This window comes from Bombina bombina, chromosome 3, assembly GCF_027579735.1.
Source record: "Bombina bombina isolate aBomBom1 chromosome 3, aBomBom1.pri, whole genome shotgun sequence".
Lineage (NCBI taxonomy): Eukaryota > Metazoa > Chordata > Amphibia > Anura > Bombinatoridae > Bombina > Bombina bombina.
In genome coordinates, this window is record NC_069501.1 from 203,492,706 (window position 1) to 203,510,520 (window position 17,815).

Genomic DNA, 17,815 nt, shown 5'->3' on the forward strand with positions numbered 1-17,815 from the left:
CTAAGCATAACGCTGAATCGCAATTAGCTGTTACTACAGCCTGTCACTTATAACGCTGAACTGCAATCAGCAGTATCACAGTGTATAGCTAGGCAGAGAGACGTGACAATCTCTAATATACTAAAGTTGATATTTTACTTAGTACACAATATGACAAAGAAACGACATTGTTAGTTAACGTAGTATCCCTAAAAGTACTGGAACTCATCACTGTGTCAATATCAGGATAGAATATTTTATTTAAGGGGAGAACTGCCAATCTTTAAGTTACATAGAAAGAAACTCTATATTATACTTACCAGATAAAAGATTGATTAATATCTGATATACTCACTCAGATATACCAACGCTCCCTAAAGCGTAAGCATAACGTAGCATGAAGGTGTAGCGCTTTAACTACCGCTACTATAGTATTATATCGAGATATTGTAGAACTATAATACATATATGAACTATTCAGAAACCTTCTGATAAATTAATCATATTTACATATAGCTACTCAGAAAGATCAAGTGCCTACGAAAATCAAACATGAACTGTGAATAGTACATCACTAAAGAGTTCGAATCACAGGATAGAAACTAACAGACCGATACTGACAGATACTGTGATAGAAACTGTGATTGAAACTAACAGATTGTTACTGACAGAATACCGTGATCACACAAAACAAAGTACACCATTAGTTCTGTGTCTTTTAGAATTATTAGAACAAAAAGGGACCCTCCTATATAGATATTTACACAGTTAACATATGTGAACTATTGATGTTAATTTTATATTCGGCGCACACAGAACACAGGGACCTTTTCCATGTCAGTACTAACCTAGTTAGTGAATTGAAGCATTGATGTACAACTTATAAACCTGTGTGCATAAACAGGAAAATATGATATGATTGAGGAGTCTAAGTAAATGTCAAATAAATGTCAAATAGAATCAACTCTGTGTAATAAAGATGAAAACCCATAACCTGTGTATATAAACAGGAATATATTATAAGATCGGTAAAAGCGGGTATACAGCAGAATTAACTCAGTGCAACAAAGACGTATATCGCAATTCTGGCAAGGGATGAGACAACATATTACTAAGTACCATTTATTTAGAAGGTACAATCAAAATATAAATTGTCCAGATTGTCTCTAACATACAACACCAGACATTGAATTAATCTGACCCTGACAACCGCTAACAACTAATATTATTTTCTAAACGAACCCAACAGTCACACACGGAATGCATTATCTTAGGAATCTAATAGAATCAGATTATACCTGATAAATACACAGTGGATCACAAGATTTACTCCTGACAGAACGGTACAGGCGTGAATATATGCATTTATTTATTGAAGGTGTCTAACGCCTAGGTATTCTAAAACTCACAGAATTACCAGTCAGGAATATTTAGTCTATTACAAGATTAAGTATTGGTTTCTTCATAAAACCCACTGTGCAAGATATTGTGTACACCATAATACTAACAGACATATATATGTAGGGGAGCTGAGTTCAGACTGAGCATTATCGTAATATACATTGGATTTACGTAAAATTAGCAAGTTAACTCTGTCTCCCTACATTACATTTACTTGATCACAGGTGACGAGAACGAATCCCCTAATTTACTAAATCTTAATTATTATATTTCTATAGGTGACGGCATCCAATACCTTAGGCCCACATTAAAAATATCTAGCCATCACCTTTATACAGAATCTCGCAACAGAGTGGTTATTTTAATATATGTATGTATGTTTGTGCGTATTTTAATCAACATATTAATAAAAGTTATGTTTTAACTATAACCGGATCGTACGCCTTTTCAGCCTAGGCATAGAGTGCTAGCTGCATTCTGTCAGTGGATCTTCTATCCACTTCCTTCTTGCTATAATGCCTAGATATTGAACAGACCTTAGAGGGCTGGAAAAATCTGCCTGTCTCACTCACGGGTCGGATTAACCTAAAATGGTAATCTTGCCGCGAATTCTGTATCCCCTCCTAATGCTACCCTTCTTAATCACTAAAAAAGACATGACACTCTACACACGTGCTCTCACGAAATTCTTGTGGAGGGGAGGCAAGCCCAGAATAGCGCTTACGAAACTATATGCGAAGTTCTCGCAGGGTGGGTTGGGTTTACCCAACTTAAAACTTTACAACTGGGCAGCTCTTAATCACCTCATGCTTGAGTGGCAATTACAAACCGAACACTTCTATTCATCAGATTTGGAAGTTTGGGCTTTGGGAACGTTTGATCTTTCTTACCTACCCTACGCCCCGATTAACGATATTCCCTCAACGATCAGGGACAACCTCCTATATAGGGATGTGCTGAGGGCATGGCATTCGACCCTCAAGCATGTGGGGCACCAATGTGTGTCCTCAAGAATGATCCCGCTGCAGCATAATACGGCATTCCCCCCGGGGATTGACACCTCCCTGTTCGCCATATGGAAGGCCAAGGGGATACGTTCGGTGGGGGACGCTCTGGATCTTTCTAGAAAATGCATAAAATCATTTGCCGAACTGCAAACTCAGTTTGGACTGCCGAGGGCTCACTTTTATGCCTTCTTACAAATGCGTCACTATATTACTCAATTGATTAGAGAGGATCCGTTTTGGGAGTCGCATGCGCTTGGTGTAGCAGTGGGCTCCTTCAGACTGGACAATTTCACAATCTCAGGGATATACAAGACACTGTTAACTCAAATTGAGACTAACACTTTAAACACACTAAAGAATCATTGGACTGAGAGCCTGGAAAGTAAGGACTTGACGGTAACAATTCAACAGAGCATTGAGAATGCTAAGAGGGCAACACTTTCTATGACCCTTAGAGAGTCCCAGATTAGACTGTTACACAGAGATTACATCACTCCTAGGAGGTTATCTAAGTGGAATCCAAGAGTACTGAATGAGTGCAGTAAGTGTAGACTCAGTGACCCGGACTTTCTTCACTACTTCGTAACCTGCCCGTGGGTTAGACAGTTCTGGGGCAGGATTGCCTTTTGGACCACCATCATTAAAATTAGAGTTCAGATTGATATAGAGCAGATTTGCTTTTTAGACTGGAAAGAACATAAATTTCAGACTTGTTCCTCTACTCACCACTATAGTTCTGATTGCCAGGAAGGTAATTTTGAAGGTTTGGACGGAGCATGCTACCCCCACCTTCAGTGCGTTTAGATGTACTCTACACAAGCAACTACTCATAGAGCAATTAGACACTAGAATGGACACCAATAAAAGAATTAAACATTTCATCACCAAGTGGCATGAATACATCAAAACTTTAAGCCTAGACTCTCAGAAGCAGCTACTGACCCCCTTCAAGGACACAGACTATATGCTTATGGCCTCTTTGAGAGGCGAGTGGGGGCTTTTATACCAGGAGCGGGGCGGGACGGGATGGGGGGAGAGTGGGAATTGACATATAACAGACGGCGGCAGGCTCCTTATCCTACCTTATTCTATCCCCCTTGCTTCTTCCTTTTTTTTCTCCACAAAGAGTGGATTTATGACTTACTCATTCGGCCTGTGACAGGAGCGAGCTGCACTTAGTCTTATGGCGCGGTCGGGCTGGGCTGTGACTATACAGCTGGCCCGATGCGCTGACTGAATATTACAGACCCGCTCAGCAGAGAGCAGGTCTGTAAAAGCGCCGTATTTTAGCAAAATATAAAAGGAAAAAATGCTTTTATGGCTATAGCACTTAAATAATGTTATATAATTCTGCAATATGTGCAGAATTATATAACATTATTTTTAAGGTTTACTGTCCCTTTAAAAAAAAATAATAATAAACACAGTCCCCCCTAACGGTAAAACCCCCCACCCACCAAACCCCCCAAAATAAAAAAACAAAAAACACTAATAAACCTAATCTACCCATTGCCCTGAAAAGGGCAATTGTATGCGCATTGCCCTTAAAAGGGCATTTAGCTCTTTTTCACTGCCATTAAAAGGGCATTTAGCTCTTTTTTCAAGTGCCCCAAGTTAAAAAAACAAACAAAACAAAAAAAAACCACTAAAGCCCCAAATAGGTATTCACCGTTTCAGAAGTCTGGCAGAGAAGGTCTTCTTCCAGGCGTGTCCATCATTTTCATCCACAGCAAAGGCGGTCCGGAGCGGTCTTCCCAGATGTGCCGATCCTCGGCGACATGGAGGCTCCACTTCATCCGATCATCCATGGTATACTGAAGAAAGAATGCAAGGTAAAGCAATCATTTTGGGGTACCTTGCATTCCTATTGGCTGAATTTTTCAAAACAGCCAATAGAATGAGAGCTACTGAAATCCTATTGGCTGTTCAAATCAGTGAATAAGATTTCAGTAGCTCTCATCCTTTTTTGAAAATTTCAGCCAATAGGAATTCAAGGTACCCCAATAAACTTTCTTCAGTGTGCGGCGGGCAATCGTATGAAGAAGAACCTCCACGCCTTCGCCGAGGAGCACCGCCGCCGAGGATCGGCACATCTGGGAAGACCGCTCCGGACCTCCACTCCTCCTTTGCTGTGAATGAAGATGATGGACCCGCCTGGAAGACCTTCTCCACCGGACTTCTAAAACCGTGAGTACCTATTTGGGGCTTTAGTGTTAGGGTTTTTTGTTTTTTTTAAAACTTAGGTTTTATTTGGGCACTTGGAAAAAGAGCTAAATGTCCTTTTAAGGGCAATGCCTATACAAATGTCCTTTTCAGGGCAATGGGTAGTTTAGGTTTTTTTTAGTGTTAAGCTTTTTTTTGGGGGGGGGGGTTTGGTGGGTGGGAGGTTTTACTGTTGGGGGGGGACTTTATTTTTAATGTAAAAGAGCTGTTTAACTTAGGGCAATGCCCTACAAAAAGCCCATTTAAGGGCTATTGATAGTTTAGCATTAGATTAAGGGGTGTTTTTATTTTGGGGGGGAATTTTTATTTTCATAGGGATTAGGTTTAATTTTTTTATTTTGGATGTGTATTATTTTTTTGTAATGTTAGCCTTTTTTATTTTTGTAATTAGATTAATATAATGTAATTTATTTTAGTATTTTTTTATTGTAATCTAGTTTTTTTATTGTAATTAAGGGGTTAATTTAGGGGGTGTTAGGTTAGGGGGCTTAGTCAAATTCTTTTTTTGCGTTCTGGGGGTTGGCGGTGTAGGAGTTAATAGGTAAATTAGTTAATGCGTTGTGGGGGGTTGGTGGTTTAGGGGTTAATAGATGTAATAGGTAGTTTGCTATGTTGGGGTTTGCAGATTTAGGGGTTAATAATTGTATTAGGTAGTTGGGTTGTTTTTCTTTATTCTTCGTGCCGTGATTAGTTTATTTTTTCTTAATACTTCGTACAGGCGGTTAGGTTTTTGTTTTTTTAAATACTTATTGCATACGATAATTTTTTTCATTTTTAATACTTATTGCGCGCGGTTAGCTGTTTTTTTCATACTTATTGCGGGCAGTTTTTTTTTTTTAATGCTCCGTTTGCCTTCACTGCATCCCGGTGAATTCCGAAAATGGCAGGGTGGTGAAAGAATCCAACTTCGCTGCATCCAGGTGAATTATTTTGGCTGCACGCGCTGCCAACATTCCTTTAAGGATGCGTGTGCAACTGCCGACGGAGACCGACATTACAAAACGCAATTATAGTATAGATATATATATATAATATCACGTGTATTATGGAAAAAACAAATTACATCCACCTACAAGCTCCTGTCTCTAAACACATATGTCCTCAGTCATGCGAATGGCTACCTTGATCATGGTTCCAGCTACCAAGTTAGCGACCCACAGTAGAATCAATGTCAGGATACAGGCGCCAACCAACATATTTTCCTTGCTCCTACACCACTGGTCCTGCATATACTTGCTCTTAGTCATGCCGCCAATATCTTCGCTACACTGTACACTCTATGGTGGTGCCTGAGCCTGTAGTTTTGTGAAGCTATATCTGCTCCTGTGCTCTTCGTACTTCCTTTGACGGTCTCACATTGGTGTTGATAAGAGCATGCTTCAAAGGGTTGGTTGCTGTTAACTTTATCCTTCCTGCCTCTCATTGGACTGATGTTTGCCTTACTAATAAACTGTTTTAGTTATAGATTATTTTATAAGAGGTATTAATAAAAATTCAATAACAATAAATATTCCTTAGAGGCGCCAAAAAAGAAAATTATGTAAACTAGGAAAAATGCTAATTTGTAGCACTTTGAAAACACAGGTTTATAGGGATATGAAAACCATTTTTTTTCTTTCATGAATCAGAGCATGCAATTTTAAGAAACTTTTTCTAATTTACTCCTATTATCAAATTTTCTTTGCTCTCTTGGTATCTTTATTTGAAAAAGCAAGAACGTAAGCTTACGAGCCAGCCCATTTTTGGTTCAGCACCGGGATAGAGCTTGCTGATTGGTGGCTAAATGTAGCCACCAATCAGCAAGTGCTAACCAGGTGCTGAACCAGAAATGGGCTGGCTCCTAGCCTTACTTTTCTGCTTTTCAAATAAAAAGATAGCAAGAGAACGAAGAAATATTGGTAATAGGAGTAAATTAGAAAGTTGCATAAAATTGCATGCTCTATCCGAATCATGAAAGAAAAAATTTGGGTTTCATATCCCTTTAAGAATTTTGCTTTTTAGCCTTTCAAGAGAGCGTGAGGCAAGTACAATTTTTCTTTTTATACAAAGGGAAGATGTAATGTTCCTTTAAGGTAACTTCGGTATCTTTAAAATAATATATGCCTCCTTTTGTTGGACAATTCTGCTAGAGCTTTCCTGTGTGGCTATCTGTCAGGGTTGCAAGCCTTAAACACAGAATATATATTTGTTTTAATGCAATGGTTCCAATAAAGAGCTTCTAACAACCTTGGAAAATTACTATACACAGAAAATTAACAGAAACAAAGTATCAATTTTAACAAACAAACTAGAAAAAAATAACGCACAATGAAAAGGATAGACAACACTTTTTAATATTATTTCTTATATACTCTCAATTTAACACATTTAAATAGATGAGTGATTAAGTACATGAATACAAGGGCATGAGGAAATCATGAAAGAGGTACATAGTACCAAAACAGCTATACACAGCCTGCTTTTATTTAATACCAGACAATATATAGGGTAGTTTACCAGTGCCAGTGGGAGTCAATTATCTATGTATTCAATCTTGTTTCTGTGACTGGTAATATATAATATTACAATAAATGATTTTCCAGGAAAAAAAAACATAAACATAAAAACAAAACAAGAACTCTCTGGGTTTCTTTCCCAAGTGATTATTTCCATCATTAAAATTACAGCAGTGTAACGGAGTGTTGCTGAAAGGTTTTGCTCCCTATGTCCCATAATACAACGAAGCCAGCTGCTTTGTATTACAAGTGCTATACAAAAATATTTGTTTATTTTACACTCTAGAAATGGGTCAAACACGTTGTGTGTTTGTTTTTTTTGCTTGGGTATACGTTTAGCTATGGTTATACAGAAGTGCACCAAAAGAGAACTAATGATCTCAACTGTAACGGAGAGAAAGAAAAGAAAAATCAGATATAACCTACATCTGTGAATCTCCCCTACTACTAACATGCTCTTGTAACAGCCATTCCTAATGTACTTGTGCCAGGTAAGGTTTTCTCACCATTCGTATTGAGCTACAATGTCATAGGAACTGCTCATAAAAGCATTAGGTATATCTAGAATGATGTAAATATAGCAAGCAATATGATTCATATGATGTCAAGTGCATTGCTTTATACAGAATAAAACAAATACTGCTGTAAGTCAGATGTCAAGACAACCTGACATTTAAAAGTTCTTCCTGAAAAACGTAATCTGTCTCAGTAGTTTGCTGGGATGAATGGTCTAAGGTATGATGAATGAGAACTGCATTCACAACCATGTAACACACCGTAAAACATGAATTTAGTGCAACATAATCCGTTTATCTTATGAGCAGATTATGGTAGGTAGAATTATGTAATACTATGGCAAAGTATACATGCAGAAAAAAGCAGAATATATGTCCTTGATGTAAATTTATGGAACAAATACTGCATTCTTGGGAACAAAGATTTCATTTCTATAAATAGCTATTTAGTTGAAAGGTCTCCAAAGCCAAAATTATGCTCAAAACTTTATTAATTTGTCTAATATTTCCATTCACCAAACTGTATTTAATAAATACTGCAAGGGGAAAGGAGACTTATTTCTTCTGTTTACTTTGAAAAAAGCAAATTATTTTCCTTAAATATTCAAAATCTGTTTGATATTTTTTAGGGCTTCTGTGCACAGGCAATAAAAGATAATTACATGCCCAGGGATTATTAGTATTCTTGTGCAAGTGGGTTCCATCAGGCCTCTCTTTTACCTCTTCTTCTTGTCTTTATTCTGCAAAACATTTCACTGGCCCATTAGTCATTGGTCATACTTCATATACTCCAAGCCTTCATGTTAACAAGTGCTGCATACTCCTTTGGAAGTATGAGGGAGATGATTCAAAACTTGTTGGACTTGGCCTGCTCTTCTATATATTGTCCTTTGCGCTGGAATGCGGTAGCTCTGCTGCAATAAGTTAAATTGCTTTTCTTTTCTTGTCTGAATCACAAGAATAGCCACAAGTGTGGAGTATAGTTCAGTCTCAATTAGTTAACCAGATTACTCTGCTAGGTTTCCGCAGTATCATATCTAGGGATGAAATATACAAAAAGCAAATATTACATCTAAGTTAGGGTGATCAGTAACAATTAATAAAATGCAAGCACTGCCACTGCTTTAACCATAAAAAAGAGCAGCAACTACAATTGCGCTTATTACAGTACATTTTGTTTACATATTGAAGTCTAAATTCTGTCTGCGTTAGGTTACTTGAGCCATTCATAACACAAATTCTCTTACAGGCACATTATTTAGTCATGTTTCTTATGCAATACAGTTTAGATATTAGAAAGTTTGCCAATAAAAGTAGATGAAAGAGAAACTGCATTACTGAACTTCTTAATATAATTATTTCAACGCAATGCTTTATTACTTTAGTTATTAATTATAATAGTTTAAAATGAAATGAATGCAATATATATATATATATATATATATATATATATATATATATATATATATATTATACCAATACAAAGTTTAAAAGGGTATAAATATTCCTTTCCATGCCTAAAAAGGAGGCAGAAAAAAACATTGTCTGGTATGGTACTTGGCAACATTGGATTCATATTTTAAAATGTGCATTGCATTCAATTATCATATTTTAATACATACTCAGTGCTTTCCACAGAAAATGTTGCCAGCCGGGTGGCATTATGAAGTAGCTGGGTGGGGGCCAGTGTAATATTGTCTAATATTATATCATTTTCTGCTATGCAAAGCACAAATTAAATGCATAATTTAACATTAATGTATATAGTGATAATATGTGACATAAAAACAGAATTTATGTTTACCTGATAAATTTCTTTCTCCAACGGTGTGTCCGGTCCACGGCGTCATCCTTACTTGTGGGATATTCTCTTCCCCAACAGGAAATGGCAAAGAGCCCAGCAAAGCTGGTCACATGATCCCTCCTAGGCTCCGCCTACCCCAGTCATTCGACCGACGTTAAGGAGGAATATTAGCATAGGAGAAACCATATGGTACCGTGGTGACTGTAGTTAAAGAAAATAAATTATCAGACCTGATTAAAAAAAAACCAGGGCGGGCCGTGGACCGGACACACCGTTGGAGAAAGAAATTTATCAGGTAAACATAAATTCTGTTTTCTCCAACATAGGTGTGTCCGGTCCACGGCGTCATCCTTACTTGTGGGAACCAATACCAAAGCTTTAGGACACGGATGAAGGGAGGGAGCAAATCAGGTCACCTAAATGGAAGGCACCACGGCTTGCAAAACCTTTCTCCCAAAAATAGCCTCAGAAGAAGCAAAAGTATCAAACTTGTAAAATTTGGTAAAAGTGTGCAGTGAAGACCAAGTCGCTGCCCTACATATCTGATCAACAGAAGCCTCATTCTTGAAGGCCCATGTGGAAGCCACAGCCCTAGTGGAATGAGCTGTGATTCTTTCGGGAGGCTGCCGTCCGGCAGTCTCGTAAGCCAATCTGATGATGCTTTTAATCCAAAAAGAGAGAGAGGTAGAAGTTGCTTTTTGACCTCTCCTTTTACCTGAATAAACAACAAACAAGGAAGATGTTTGTCTAAAATCCTTTGTAGCATCTAAATAGAATTTTAGAGCGCGAACAACATCCAAATTGTGCAACAAACGTTCCTTCTTTGAAACTGGTTTCGGGCACAGAGAAGGTACGATAATCTCCTGGTTAATGTTTTTGTTAGAAACAACTTTTGGAAGAAAACCAGGTTTAGTACGTAAAACCACCTTATCTGCATGGAACACCAGATAAGGAGGAGAGCACTGCAGAGCAGATAATTCTGAAACTCTTCTAGCAGAAGAAATTGCAACTAAAAACAAAACTTTCCAAGATAATAACTTAATATCAACGGAATGTAAGGGTTCAAACGGAACCCCCTGAAGAACTGAAAGAACTAAATTGAGACTCCAAGGAGGAGTCAAAGGTTTGTAAACAGGCTTGATTCTAACCAGAGCCTGAACAAAGGCTTGAACATCTGGCACAGCTGCCAGCTTTTTGTGAAGTAACACCGACAAGGCAGAAATTTGTCCCTTCAGGGAACTTGCCGATAATCCTTTTTCCAATCCTTCTTGAAGGAATGATAGAATCCTAGGAATCTTAACCTTGTCCCAAGGGAATCCTTTAGATTCACACCAACAGATATATTTTTTCCAAATTTTGTGGTAAATCTTTCTAGTTACAGGCTTTCTGGCCTGAACAAGAGTATCGATAACAGAATCTGAGAAACCTCGCTTCGATAAAATCAAGCGTTCAATCTCCAGGCAGTCAGCTGGAGTGAAACCAGATTCGGATGTTCGAACGGACCCTGAACAAGAAGGTCTCGTCTCAAAGGTAGCTTCCAAGGTGAAGCCGATGACATATTCACCAGATCTGCATACCAAGTCCTGCGTGGCCACGCAGGAGCTATCAAGATCACCGACGCCCTCTCCTGATTGATCCTGGCTACCAGCCTGGGAATGAGAGGAAACGGCGGAAACACATAAGCTAGTTTGAAGGTCCAAGGTGCTACTAGTGCATCCACTAGAGCCGCCTTGGGATCCCTGGATCTGGACCCGTAACAGGGAACTTTGAAGTTCTGACGAGAGGCCATTAGATCCATGTCTGGAATGCCCCACAGCTGAGTGACTAGGGCAAAGATTTCCGGATGGAGTTCCCACTCCCCCGGATGCAATGTCTGACGACTCAGAAAATCCGCTTCCCAATTCTCCACTCCCGGGATGTGGATAGCAGACAGGTGGCAGGAGTGAGACTCCGCCCATAGAATAATCTTGGTCACTTCCTCCATCGCTAGGGAACTCCTTGTTCCCCCCTGATGGTTGATGTACGCAACAGTCGTCATGTTGTCTGATTGAAAACGTATGAACTTGGTCCTCGCTAGCTGAGGCCAAGCCTTGAGAGCATTGAATATCGCTCTCAGTTCCAGAATATTTATCGGTAGAAGAGATTCTTCCCGAGACCAAAGACCCTGAGCTTTCAGGGATCCCCAGACCGCGCCCCAGCCCGTCAGACTGGCGTCGGTCGTGACAATGACCCACTCTGGTCTGCGGAATGTCATCCCTTGTGACAGGTTGTCCAGGGACAGCCACCAACGGAGTGAGTCTCTGGTCCTCTGATTTACTTGTATCTTTGGAGACAAGTCTGTATAGTCCCCATTCCACTGACTGAGCATGCACAGTTGTAATGGTCTTAGATGAATGCGCGCAAAAGGAACTATGTCCATTGCCGCTACCATCAACCCGATCACTTCCATGCACTGAGCTACGGAAGGAAGAGGAACGGAATGGAGTATCCGACAAGAGTCCAGAAGCTTTGTTATTCTGGCCTCTGTTAGAAAAATCCTCATTTCTGAGGAGTCTATAATTGTTCCCAAGAAGGGAACCCTTGTTGACGGGGATAGAGAACTCTTTTCCACGTTCACTTTCCAGCCGTGAGATCTGAGAAAGGCCAGGACGATGTCCGTGTGAGCCTTTGCTCGAGGGAGGGACGACGCTTGAATCAGAATGTCGTCCAGGTAGGGTACTACTGCAATGCCCCTTGGTCTTAGCACCGCTAGAAGGGACCCTAGTACCTTTGTGAAAATCCTTGGAGCAGTGGCTAATCCGAAAGGAAGCGCCACGAACTGGTAATGTTTGTCCAGGAATGCAAACCTTAGGAACCGATGATGTTCCTTGTGGATAGGAATATGTAGATACGCATCCTTTAAATCCACCGTGGTCATGAATTGACCTTCCTGGATGGAAGGAAGGATAGTTCGAATGGTTTCCATCTTGAACGATGGGACCTTGAGAAATTTGTTTAAGATCTTGAGATCTAGGATTGGTCTGAACGTTCCCTCTTTTTTGGGAACTATGAACAGATTGGAGTAGAACCCCATCCCTTGTTCTCTTAATGGAACAGGATGAATCACTCCCATTTTTAACAGGTCTTCTACACAATGTAAGAACGCCTGTCTTTTTATGTGGTCTGAAGACAACTGAGACCTGTGGAACCTCCCCCTTGGGGGAAGTCCCTTGAATTCCAGAAGATAACCCTGGGAGACTATTTCTAGCGCCCAAGGATCCAGAACATCTCTTGCCCAAGCCTGAGCGAAGAGAGAGAGTCTGCCCCCCACCAGATCCGGTCCCGGATCGGGGGCCAATATTTCATGCTGTCTTGGTAGCAGTGGCAGGCTTCTTGGCCTGCTTTCCCTTGTTCCAGCCTTGCATTGGTCTCCAAGCTGGCTTGGCCTGAGAAGTATTACCCTCTTGCTTAGAGGACGTAGCACCTTGGGCTGGTCCGTTTTTACGAAAGGGACGAAAATTAGGTCTATTTTTAGCCTTGAAAGGCCGATCCTGAGGAAGGGCGTGGCCCTTACCCCCAGTGATATCAGAGATAATCTCTTTCAAGTCAGGACCAAACAGCGTTTTCCCCTTGAAAGGAATGTTTAGTAGCTTGTTCTTGGAAGACGCATCAGCCGACCAAGATTTCAACCAAAGCGCTCTGCGCGCCACAATAGCAAACCCAGAATTCTTAGCCGCTAACTTAGCCAATTGCAAAGAGGCGTCTAGAGTGAAAGAATTAGCCAATTTGAGAGCATTGACTCTGTCCATAATCTCCTCATAAGGAGGAGAGTCACTATCGAGCACCTTAATCAGTTCATCAAACCAGAAATATGCGGCTGTAGTGACAGGGACAATGCATGAAATGGGTTGTAGAAGGTAACCCTGCTGAACAAACATCTTTTTAAGCAAACCTTCTAATTTTTTATCCATAGGATCTTTGAAAGCACAACTATCCTCTATGGGAATAGTGGTGCGTTTGTTTAAAGTAGAAACCGCTCCCTCGACCTTGGGGACTGACTGCCATAAGTCCTTTCTGGGGTCGACCATAGGAAACAATTTTTTAAATATGGGGGGAGGGACGAAAGGAATACCGGGCCTTTCCCATTCTTTATTAACAATGTCCGCCACCCGCTTGGGTATAGGAAAAGCTTCTGGGAGCCCCGGCACCTCTAGGAACTTGTCCATTTTACATAGTTTCTCTGGGATGACCAAATTTTCACAATCATCCAGAGTGGATAATACCTCCTTAAGCAAAATGCGGAGATGTTCCAATTTAAATTTAAATGTAATCACATCAGATTCAGCCTGCTGAGAAATGTTCCCTAAATCAGTAATTTCTCCCTCAGACAAAACCTCCCTGGCCCCCTCAGATTGGGTTAGGGGCCCTTCAGAGATATTAATATCAGCGTCGTCATGCTCTTCAGTAACTAAAACAGAGCATCCACGCTTACGCTGACAAGGGTTCATTTTGGCTAAAATGTTTTTGACAGAATTATCCATTACAGCCGTTAATTGTTGCATAGTAAGGAGTATTGGCGCGCTAGATGTACTAGGGGCCTCCTGAGTGGGCAAGACTCGTGTAGACGAAGGAGGGAATGATGCAGTACCATGCTTACTCCCCTCACTTGAGGAATCATCTTGGGCATCATTGTCATTATCACATAAATCACATTTATTTAAATGAATAGGAATTCTGGCTTCCCCACATTCAGAACACAGTCTATCTGGTAGTTCAGACATGTTAAACAGGCATAAACTTGATAAGAAAGTACAAAAAACGTTTTAAAATAAAACCGTTACTGTCACTTTAAATTTTAAACTGAACACACTTTATTACTGCAATTGCGAAAAAACATGAAGGAATTGTTCAAAATTCACCAAATTTTCACCACAGTGTCTTAAAGCCTTGAAAATATTGCACACCAATTTTGGAAGCTTTAACCCTTAAAATAACGGAACCGGAGCCGTTTTAAGCTTTAACCCCTTTACAGTCCCTGGTATCTGCTTTGCTGAGACCCAACCAAACCCAAAGGGGAATACGATACCAAATGACGCCCTCAGAAGTCTTTTATAAGTATCAGAGCTCCTCTCACATGCGACTGCATGCCATGCCTCTCAAAAACAAGTGCGCAACACCGGCGCGAAAATGAGACTCTGCCTATGCTTTGGGAAAGCCCCTAAAGAATAAGGTGTCTAAAACAGTGCCTGCCGATATTATTATATCAAAATACCCAGAATAAATGATTCCTCAAGGCTAAATAAGTGTTAATTCAATCGATTTAGCCCAAAAAAAGTCTACAGTTTAAATAAGCCCTTGTGAAGCCCTTATTTACAATCGTAATAAATATGGCTTACCGGATCCCATAGGGAAAATGACAGCTTCCAGCATTACATCGTCTTGTTAGAATGTGTCATACCTCAAGCAGCAAGGGACTGCAAACTGTTCCCCCAACTGAAGTTAATTGCTCTCAACAGTCCTGTGTGGAACAGCCATGGATTTTAGTTACGGTTGCTAAAATCATTTTCCTCATACAAACAGAATTCTTCATCTCTTTTCTGTTTCTGAGTAAATAGTACGTACCAGCACTATTTGAAAATAACAAACTCTTGATTGAATAATGAAAAACTACAGTTAAACACTAAAAAACTCTAAGCCATCTCCGTGGAGATGTTGCCTGTACAACGGCAAAGAGAATGACTGGGGTAGGCGGAGCCTAGGAGGGATCATGTGACCAGCTTTGCTGGGCTCTTTGCCATTTCCTGTTGGGGAAGAGAATATCCCACAAGTAAGGATGACGCCGTGGACCGGACACACCTATGTTGGAGAAAATTGAACATTTTGAATACTAGCTATACATTGTACTTAAATTATTTCACAAGATATGAGTCCATTTCTACGTATGTAATATAGGAGGTAGTTGTCTGAAATGTAATGTAACATTTCTCTAAGACACTGTAAGACGGAAAAATGTACAAACCATTTCATACTTGTCTGAGATCATCAAAAATAGTAGTATAGCACAATACTATTAATATTATCCTTTGAATTAGTCAATCTCAGATTAGAATTTGTTGGGCCCCTTTAAGCAAGGAACAATAAATTACCTTTAGGCAAAGTGAGCACAGGATCTGAGTCTGGAGTGCTGTATAAGCCAAAGCATAAATTGTAAAATATATAGTCAGAGACAAACAAGTAAGCAGAAGTGGTCTCTGGGTTGATGTCTAATCAAATTCATGCCCTTTCAGCTCATGATTAAAGTTAGGGGTGTGGAAATTTAAAAAAAAACTACTTGTCCAAGGAACTAAAGCGGGAGCCCAATCTACTTGTCCTGATTTGCAAAATAATTTAAATCAAAACTTTAAATAAGGTTTTTATTGATAAGGAGACAGACCTAACAATACTTAATCAACAAATGCAAGTAGGTAGTGAGATTAAACAGATTTCCAAATGAGAATTGTAGCTTAGTTTATAAAAAAAAAACTTAACGGAGACAACCTCATGAGGCTATTTATATGCATTGAAATGCTTGGTTACACTAGACTAGATGATATAATAGTGTTGGTTATGTAAATCTGGGGAATGGCTAATAAATGGTTTATCTATCTTTTTAAACAATAAAATTCTGGAGTAGACTGTTCCTTTAACTTCTTAAATTCAGGAGTAAGCTTTGCAAACCGTGAAAGGCTAGGAGGCGTGGTTAAATAAAAAAATAATATTTTATTTTTTAGATATGTGTGTGTGTGTAACCTATGCAGGGACATGGCAAACTTTATAATTTTATTACAAAAAAATGCCATGTTGCTATGTGCCTGCATCATTTGCTGCATTAGTTGTCATTAAAAATATGGCAGTACTAAAGCAGAGACCAAGCTGAGCCTCCCATAGTAACAGCTGAGACGTGAGACATGCGCTGAAACGGCTGCGTGCTATGAAAAAGGAAAGAAAAAAAAAGCATTAGCCCTGCTGCTGTCTGCTTGCCCACAGCAGGACTAAATATAATAAGAAACCACATGTCCGGCACACAAAACTGCATGTCCCGGGCATCGGGCTATAGGAATTCCATATCCCTGAAAGTAATAACCAACTAACATTTTATAGAAAACAAAATCGACCACAAAAATACTATTACATTTTACTGTTAATAAGATAAGCAATCAATAAGAGACATTATATTATCTTCATCAAAATAGTACAAACGATAGAAATGGACATCTGGGTTAGTAGGTAAATCTTATTCAGAGGACTGCACAGTAGTTAGTATTAAATTATGCTATATTTAAGCATTAAGAGTAACACAGCACAGTGAATGAGCAAGCTACTAACTGATCAGAATACTCAGGTATGTTTCTGATATTTATTGTTAAAGGGACCAACATTGTTCATTTTATTTAATTATTAATAAGTACTTTATCTTATTAAAATAATTATTATCTTAAAATGCAGAGCATAAGCGCTACAGAAGCGTTTCAAAATAAAGATAGTAACTTACTAAATTTGCGCTCCACTATCCACCCATGAAGCCAAAGATTTATTTTTTGGATAGCGAGCGCTGCAGGTAGGTCATGTTAAGCAATAGATTTTTTACCGCCCATATTCATATACAGAGCGCGCATTCCCTCATCCCCTGCACATGGGCAATACTCACAGTGGGCTTTACAATATGAGCAGTGGATCGCAATTTCTGTCGGCTAGATGTAGTGCTCATGCGCAGGGCGAGAAGGAACGCGTGTTGTCAAAGAGAGAGAAGACGGATGTTCGCTCTACTGTTGGCTGCAGGGGCCATGATGGCAACAATAGAAAAAATGCTCCGGGTTCGTAGGCGGCCGGTGGATTAGTGTTTGGGTAAGTATAAAATCTAAATTAAAACGCTTCCACTGAGCTATTGCTCTGCACCATTAGACTGATTCATAATTAAAAGTTAGAACTTTAAACGTTAAAGGGACATGGAGCCCAATTTTTTTCTTTCGTGGTTCAGATAGAGCGTCACGTTTTGCGCGGTAACGTCACGCACAATGACGTGATGACATCACTGCGCAACTTTATTTAAAATGGACAATGCAAGGTATAGGGAAAGGGGGCATGCTACTTAGAAGTCTGTATCTCAGGCATCTAAGCAGCTACAGACCCCCAAGACCCACAGTTGGAAAGGTAATCGCCTAACCTTTCCAACGGTATAAGTCTTGGGGATCTTTAAAAAAAAAGAAAGTTAAAAAATGTTTTATTTAAAAACATAAAAAATTTAAAAATTCAGCTTAGCACCCAGGTGGGAAAGTGCTTAGCACTCAAAGGGTTAATATTAGAATGTCCTTATGGGATTGGTCACCCTATTGCTATACTGTGACCTGAGACATGAGATCTTTTGTATCTAGA

At 39.6% G+C, this 17,815-nt stretch overlaps 1 protein-coding gene across 1 annotated transcript in view; it reads right to left on the reverse strand.

The window, feature by feature from the left end:
- Positions 1-6,918: 6,918 nt before the first annotated feature.
- AKAP10 (A-kinase anchoring protein 10) overlaps positions 6,919-17,815 on the reverse strand; it is a 212,843-nt gene continuing 201,946 nt past the window's right edge. The window contains exon 15 of the mRNA XM_053706086.1: positions 6,919-8,657. Coding sequence (XP_053562061.1) covers positions 8,652-8,657 — 6 coding nt within the window. The 3' untranslated portion in view covers positions 6,919-8,651. The remainder of the gene's footprint in view (positions 8,658-17,815) is intronic.